Here is an 8,161-nt window from a genome sequence, read left to right on the forward strand (position 1 = left end):
GGACCCCGTCCCACCCCCCCCCTCGCACCCACTAAAGTTCATGGATAAGGGGGGGTCCACGCATTGTAGGGTTTGGGACCTTCCGGCAAAATGTGGCATTTGTCGGCTGCCTAGTGGGGCATTCTAGGGAACCCTCCTAAGGGTTCTCCTTGTGTTGGATTGGTACATCACATAAGAACTGCCTCTTTTTGTTTGACTCTCACTTCCCCTTAAGAGCTAGGCTACTTCCAGTGTCTGTATACATTGATCGGCAGCCTTTACTAGATAGCCGAGCCCCCCGAACGGTAAGGCGGCACCAAAGCGTCTTGTGGTCGGTACCTTACCGGGCATACATACCCAGAACTGGAGTATTCCCCTGTCTACATCGACTAGCTGTGTCTGCCCTATTGCATCGCCGTAGTACGGCGGGAAGAGTCCGCTCTCACTGTCTGTTCGCTGTGGCATATGCCAGAAGTGCCCCAAGGCACAAAAGGGGTTAGATATACAACAGAGGACACCAGGCAGCGTTGGTGCCCCAGCGAACACCGCAGCATCTGCCGCTTGCAAGAGTGCATCTGCATGCCCACCACATACCGGAGGCTTCTAGTTACTCACTTGACGGCTTTGTTGCTGCAAGAGTGTGGCACCCCCCGCATGCAGCTAAAACAACTTGTTCTCCATCCCCTAAAGTAACCTCAACTGGGGCGTCCCGTGACGCTGCGGGGCTCTCCACGAGCCCCCCTCTGCCAAGTTGGCCTTCTCGGCCACGTCCCCAGACGAATATCTTCCCTTTCCCGCACAGCGCGAGACTGTGCCCCTCCCCCCCGCTTATCTGGGTGCAACGGCCTGCTGAATGCGTCCCCTCGGGGCCCCCAAAGTCCACCTGGAGGGGTAGTGGGACGTCTAGGTGAGTTGGTTCTGCGCACTGCCCGTCTTTGCCGTATCCCCACACAAACACCTTCCCGTCCTGTGTTAAACACAAACTGTGCTGAGCTCCACAAGCGACGGAAGCCACGTGCTCGTCCTTCAAAGCCGAGACGAGCTGGGGCCCCTCCACGGTGCGGGGGCCCCCTCCGAGGCCCAATTGTCCATAGAAGTTGCTCCCCCAGGTGTACACAAAACCCCTTGCGCTAAGCGCCACACAGTGGCTTTCCCCGCACGCAACGGCTACAGCCCTCGCGGGGCCCCCCTCCTCGGCTGGCAATGGCACCAGACGCGGTTCGTGAGGTTGGGGTTTTCCCCCCTCAGTTTTGTTGCCTCTAAGGGTCCTCTCCGTCCTTACGTCCCCCCATACAAAGATCTCCCCGTTTGCTGTAACTGCAGCACACATCCGACCTCCGCAAGCGGCCCCCACGACCTTCTGAGAGGCTAACGCGCCTCGTACCTCTCCAGGAGGCAGGCAAGAAGACGATCGCGTTCGGCCCCCAAAGACATCTCGACTGCCAAAACCCCCAAATGAAGAATTATTTACGTTGGCCCCGAACTCCTGCTCCCCAGGAAGAGCATCGTGGGGGGGGCGACCGCACTGGCCATGGCTGTTGCTTCCCCAAGTGTACAGACACCCCATCTGCGTAACTACGAGAGAGAAGCCGTTGCCACAAGACACCGAAACAGGTCGGTCTCCCTTCTGTAGAGGCATCAGGATCTCCTTGGGGCCATCAGCAGTCGATGGCCCCCCGTAGTCTCCTTCAGCTCCTCTGCCCCATGAAAAAACCCGGCCCTCCGATGTCACGCAAGCAGAATGGCGAGGCCCCCCTGAAACGCTGATGACACTTTCGTCTGGCCTCAGATGTAGGGAAGACAGCACAGCAGGGAGGGTAACAGAAAGAGCTGAGCCAACACCCACCTGTCCGTCGATGTTGGAGCCCCACGCGTATACATGAGATCCTCTAGGGGTCGGACGCGTAGCGCAATAAGCAAAAGTGCTGCTGGCGGTGCTACTGCTGTCCCTTCTGTCCTGCCAGCCAAGGGCGCAAACCGAGATACCTACTGCAGCAGCGGTCAAGGCTGCATCCCCTCGTGTGTTGGGCTGGGAGTGGATACAGACGCCGCCGTTGCTTTGGTCCCTTTTCTTGCTGCACTTCCTGGTGATGCCGCAGCAGTTGCTGCTGTTCTGCAAGCGACCTTGGGCGGATCGAAAAGAGGAAGCAGAAGCTGTTACACTTGCTCTTGTGGCTGACGGCGAGAGCAGCAAGGAATTCCAGGCCATCTGGAGCCGAACAGCCATGCGGCAAACGAGAGAACCCGATTTCTGTGCTCCAGCTAGAAGTATCATGGTGTCTTCCTCCTTCAAACGGTAAAAATAGACTGAAAAAGAATGTGAAAAGGGCTTATGGTGCTCTCTAAAGAGCAGAAGAACCGCTACAGCTAGGTTGGGGCAACCCCTAACCAAGAAGAAGGCATGTACGGCAGTACTTCAGGAAACGGGTTCAGTTGGCATTTCGTATAGGTGCTTAATAACTAAACCTAGAAGATTCCCCGGGTAGCTAAATACTGTGCAGTTAAACACTGCCGAAAAACTGATGGGGAGCGACAATCGTGCCGCGGCCTACGCCCGGGGCTGGATCAGCATTTTGAGTGTGCCACCCAGTTTATCCTCCTCCTTGCATGATATCTTTAGGTAGTCCCATGAATAGTTTTGTTTTGTATAACCTGTGTGCATCCAGAGTGATACCAGAGTGTCAGGTGGGGGATACGGGATTTTTTATAGGCTGTCCCGCTGCAGTGTGTGGATTGGTTTGTCAGCCTTGCTAGTATATTCATTGCACCCTGCTCATGCATTATATATCGTGTGTCAACTGCCCTATAAGGCAGTTGGGGCCCCCCGATGCTCTCGTCTAGGTTCCGGCACATTCGTTGCAGCAGAGGGCGTTCCCAGCTGGCGGGTGAACACTCTCTCGGCTTTAGTAGGCGATATGCGTCGAAGAAGAAAGCCTGGACTCAAGTCGTTGACGAGTCCATAACTAGATATTGAATGCAACAAAGAATACCTGGATGTGCTTGCACGTGGCGATGCCTTGTTGGGAAGCCTCAAGCAAGGTGCGCCGGAAGTATCGAGAGGTTGCCCACTCTACCGTAGATCCATTAGCTTGGAATCCTACTCACAGGACCCCTTGAGATTGGTAGATCAGGTGCTTTTTACTAAACGGTTACCCTCGTTAAATTTGTTAAGACCAAGCGTAGCCGGAGTTCAGCAGAGCCATGTCGACGGCAGTAGTGCATGGATAGGAGCGCCTGCGCATCCTGTGTGGGTGGGTGCCTATTAACAAGACCTGGAATCTAACTGGTGCAGAATGCTATCGATGAAGTTGAAACGAGCAATAAACTTGCTTGGAGGCTGGCTTTTGAGTTCCACGTATACAACTGGAAAGTATCTTGACTGCTCAGCCACACCGAGAAACGGGCTTGGTTCGAGCAAGCTCGCAACCAAGCCCCTTTCTCCGTGTACCTGATCACTCAAGATATTTTGCAGTCATCTACGGGGAACTCAGTCTCTAGCCTGCCTGGGACAGTTAATGGATGGGAATCTACGAACTTTAGAGCCCGATGACGCTCGAGCTCACTCATTGAAGCACGCAGAACAGCGGTCGTCGAGCTTTCCACAGCTTGGATCTCCATGGGAAGGTCATTCGAAAAATAAATGCCCAGGAGTAGTTCATGCGAGTTCATGTGAGGGGCCCAGACACTTCATAGATCGGGTAGTAAAGGACTGGAACAGGGCGTGAGAAAGCATCACACAAAATCAACAATTTACTTCTCTGCTTCCTTCGAAGGCATTCTACTCAAATAGTACTGACACTGAGATACGAAAGTTAATGTAGCGAACGGGATTACATACCCCAGTAGTCTTAACTGTACACTCCCATCTGCTTCCTTGCTGCATTTGCTATCAACAATTATATTTTAGGCTAAGATATTTACTTCCTTGCTGCCTCTGCTCCGAACAGTTGTTTGAAAAAAGACATCGAATGTTGTCTTAGAAGGGCAGGATATGGAGTATTTGCTTTAGATGTTTCAGACGAATCGGTTAGCAGTAACAATCCTCAAACCCATACGTGCTTCCCGTATTTGTTTGTGGTAACGGGTAAAGAGAGCTGTGAATATCCCTTACCCACAGTCGTGGCTTCTCAAAATGACGTTATTGCAGTATTGCGGGTAACGCAAGATGATATTTGGGTGATTCGTTGTACCATTAAAGCTAAGCAAAGTTAATGATATAGCAAAGACTGTGTGTTGTTAACACGCCTCCTCGACGAGGGCAGGTGAATGGTTACGAACGGTACACAGACGAACGCGGTTAGAGAGTATTAATAGTGTCTGTGCATACAACCAAGAAGGCTTGCTTGTGTGTGTGGATTTGGCTCTGTTGCAACAACCCAGCTTCAGCTTCCGCTAGGCGGGATCCAACGCTCGTAAGGCCACTGGGGCCATTCCATGCGTTTGGGCCGCTGGCCTCACGACCTCTGATGACAGAATGGGCGTGCCAGTTGTTTCTAACGAACGCTTATTCTCGGCATTTTGCCTCTACTGTGGATTAGAATGGCCCTCTGGTAAAATTCAAGTCCCCCGAGACGCTTGGGTTACAGTGTGGTTCATGCCTCTGCGCCATGCCTGGAGCTGAAAGCTGTATATGAATTCTGGCGTGAGGAGCATGCTCGTAACAGAATATATGTTACATTTTGGTAGGCAAAAAGAAAGTTTGCCAACCACCTTTTGCAGACCACAAGCAAGCATATTGCATCACTCGAGTGCTTGTAATCACTCCTTCCACTAGTTTGGACTACATTGGAGGGGCTGCAACTGTTTAGAATACTTGAAACATACTAGGGCTTCCTAGAGGATATTACACTATGTTTTGACATAGAATTGCTCTCTCTCTATCTCGCTCTGTCACCCTTCTACGGGGGCTGCAGCTGGTGGGGCTGGGCAGGGACGACGGGGCAACGGAGCACCAGCCACTCCGTCAAGTCCTAGGCTTGCATCGTGACTCTTATGCTGCTTAGCGTGTCTGCCCACAGCGCACTTTGTTGCCGTTTGGAAGCTTCGGTTCGGGAAGATGGCATTCGTCAAGGCAATAAAGAACAAAGCCTACTTCAAGCGCTTCCAGGTCAAGTACCGCCGGCGCAGAGGTACGCGGCAGCTGCTGTGTTAACACGGAGTATTCACTCCCATGTAGTGGTATGTGCATATGTGCTAATATATCCATGTAAAGAGCATATTTTATTGTATATCATTCTGATGAGATGTTGTGTTATATTTTCGCTTCAAGCGTGTTCCATCGGCAGCATGCCCTTGACGGCGTCCGTTGTGGGGAGGCGGCAGCGGGAAGTGTTCCTTCGTGCTGAACGCTCCTATGTGCGAACTCCGTAATTTTTTGTGTTTTCTTCATTTCTTGAGTACCAGTTGTGGAGTGGGATGCGTACGTTCGTGTACGAACTTACGCGGACGAATCTGTGGTCCGTTTCTCGGTTGTGGCCTCTCTGGAAAGGTTGTCCTTGTTGTCCTGCCCTGGTCTAGATTGTTGTGGATTGCATATATTCGCGGTGAAACTATGGCTACATGCAGATGGTTTCCGAAGGAAATGGCGCACGCATGGCTTCCAAAGTGTCGACGAGCTTGCTCGTTGCGCTTAATCCTGCGGGTGCAGTCAATTCCTTCGGCAAAAAGTCTTTGGCGACTTAAACCGACGCTCGATCGGAAGTGATGGTTTCTGACCATTTTGTAGATGAGCGCCGACCTGTCTACGCCAACAAACTCGTTTCCGACTGCAGAGCTGTGTTACGACCTATAGACGCCCCGCTTATTTCGGCATGGATGCCCTGTGTGTATCTGTATTGCAGAGGGGAAGACGGACTATGCTGCGCGGAGGCGTTTGACACTTCAGGATAAGAACAAGTACAATGCCCCTAAGTATCGCTTCGTTGTGCGCGTGACCAACACGCGTGTGCTCTGCCAAGTGATGTACGCCACGATGCAAGGGGACCGGCTAGTATGCAGCGCAGATTCTAAGGAGCTTACTCGCTACGGGATTAAGGTTGGACTGACCAACTACTCGGCGGCATATGCAACTGGTTTACTTCTTGCTCGGAGGCTTCTGAAGCAGGCAAGTTCTGTACCGTGCATGCTGCTGCAGCGGTCAAGGGATGGCCGGCGGGATCATTTTCCCCAGATGCGTGTGATACTGTTTACTGGTTGCTTCAGAAGGGATTGGCCGATGAATTCGTTGGTGTTGAAAAGCCCAACGGCGAGGAGTTCCACATTGAGGAGACGTCCGAGGAGCGTCGCCCCTTCAAATGCGTGCTGGATGTAGGGATTGTTTCTACTACCGTTGGTGCGTCATGCTTCTTATAATGTGTTTTCCAGGCGCTTCGTTCGCATGGTGTTAGCTTTTGTAGTCCCTGATAAACAGCTGGCTTGAAAATGTTGGCTTTTTTTCATTGTTATTTCAGGTAATCGGGTTTTCGGTGCCATGAAAGGGGCCTGTGACGGCGGTCTTCACATCCCCCACAGCAACAAACGATTCCCTGGCTTCACCAAAGGTGAGGACGGCGCTGAGGACTCATACAATCCTGAAGTCCACCGCTCGCGGATTTACGGGCTTCATGTCGCCGAGTATATGCGCACCCTCAAGGAGGAGGACCCAGAACGATATCAATCTCAATTCTCTGCATACATCCGCAATAAAGTAGACGCCGATAGCATTGAGAAGATGTACCAGGAAGCGTTCCAAAAGATCCGCGCCAACCCAGATCCCGTAAAGAAGGAGGCAAGGGAAGTCAAGAGAGTTCGCCAGGGAGCCATGATCAAAACTGCAAAGTCGCAGTACGTGCGCAACGTCAAGCTTGACAAGGAAACAAGAAAGGCGCGCGTATTGAAGAAGGTAAGGAGAGTTCATTTGACTTGGATTGCGGGCGGAAGCGGGATGTCGGCTGTAGTTTGCTGCTTGCATGTCGGGTTGTGTACGAGGAAACCCTGTGTGTGCTGTCATGCGAATCTTCAGATCCAAATGGTGGCAGAGAAGATGGCAGAGGATGAATGATCGCTTCCGGTAGTAACGAAGATTCTATGATGAAAGCAATGCTAAATGAGAATTCCCTGGAAGTGGTGTTGATCTTTGCGCAGTTAGCCGGCAGCTGGTTCACACCAGCGGCGCGATTGCTATGTTTTCCAAACTAACTTCGGCTTTATAAGTTTATAACACAATAGGATTAGTTTGAATTGAGCTTCAGACTTAACACCTTCAGTAGCATTTAATTCTGATTGAGTTTCGAGCCCCAGTTGTTAAGACCCAGGCAGCAATTCGCAAACAAATGGTTTGTGCTACATGAACTCCCCCACCAAGGAGTCGCTCTGTAAAAGTACCTTGGCAAGTGTGTTGATCTTGCTACCTCCAGTATCTCCTCCACGAGCTGCTTTCGTGCCGTGGGCGGTCGTGTGGTAGGTAAGAAAAACTTAACGGACGATGCATAGTTGAATGCAAGCATGCCGGTAGTGGCACTCCGCTTGTATTCTGGAACGTTCCGTGCACATTTATGTGTGTTGACGTTGCCGGTGCTTCCACGACGCAGCTAATGATGATTGTTGAACTCTTGACACCTCTTGATAGCACTACAATGGTGCAGTGTTCTGGAAATTCAACGTTGGTGACTGAGCTGTGCTGCGTTTCAACTTAATCAACTTCTGAACGGTTTTCCAGTGGTACTACGACCGCTTCTGTAGATGGCCAATGATGGTAATAGAGAAGTGTGGTAATCATCGTACTTTGGGTGATGACAACCTTCTTTCCCCATCGGAAGCGCCTTAACGCTAGAAAGGAGATGGCGAACGAATTCGAAACTGTTTCTGACCGATCCCACTCGTTGTAGTAACTTCAATGTATGTTTGTGCGCAATACCTTGTTTTCTTGGAATGTCCATTGGAAGATGAGATGTGTTTTCCACAGACCTGTTCCGAACAGAACTAAATGTGGATGCGAAAACTCCTGATACTAATGGGCAATAAGTAGCGTTATGTCTTGTGAGGTGCATTCGTTGTGTTTGCAAACTTCAAAAGGATGAATGAAGTTCTACAATCACGACGGTCTGCGGAGGCCTTGGGTTTTAACCATGGCTGTGGCGAAAGTAGAACGATTCTGATTAGAAGTGTGTGTACTACATTAAAATTGTTCGCCGTATTCATTTCA

The 8,161-nt window shown here is 51.1% G+C and overlaps 2 protein-coding genes across 2 annotated transcripts; one reads left to right on the forward strand and one right to left on the reverse strand.

The window, feature by feature from the left end:
- Window positions 1–586: 586 nt before the first annotated feature.
- Window positions 587–2,551, reverse strand: EMWEY_00053430 (regulator of chromosome condensation domain-containing protein, putative; the record flags this gene model as incomplete). Its single annotated transcript, XM_013480020.1, has 3 exons — window positions 587–1,676; window positions 1,826–1,936; window positions 2,532–2,551. 3 exons carry the CDS (start codon window positions 2,549–2,551, stop codon window positions 587–589), a joined length of 1,221 nt encoding a protein of 406 aa, XP_013335474.1.
- Window positions 2,552–5,035: 2,484 nt separating this feature from the next.
- EMWEY_00053440 (ribosomal protein L5, putative) lies at window positions 5,036–7,018 on the forward strand (the record flags this gene model as incomplete). Its single annotated transcript, XM_013480021.1, has 5 exons — window positions 5,036–5,108; window positions 5,820–6,082; window positions 6,181–6,310; window positions 6,429–6,859; window positions 6,980–7,018. 5 exons carry the CDS (start codon window positions 5,036–5,038, stop codon window positions 7,016–7,018), a joined length of 936 nt encoding a protein of 311 aa, XP_013335475.1.
- Between the last annotated feature and the right edge of the window lie 1,143 nt (window positions 7,019–8,161).

The sequence above is a fragment of the Eimeria maxima genome, genomic scaffold (genome assembly GCF_000499605.1).
Source record: "Eimeria maxima Weybridge genomic scaffold, Emw_scaff1521, whole genome shotgun sequence".
Taxonomy (NCBI): domain Eukaryota; phylum Apicomplexa; class Conoidasida; order Eucoccidiorida; family Eimeriidae; genus Eimeria; species Eimeria maxima.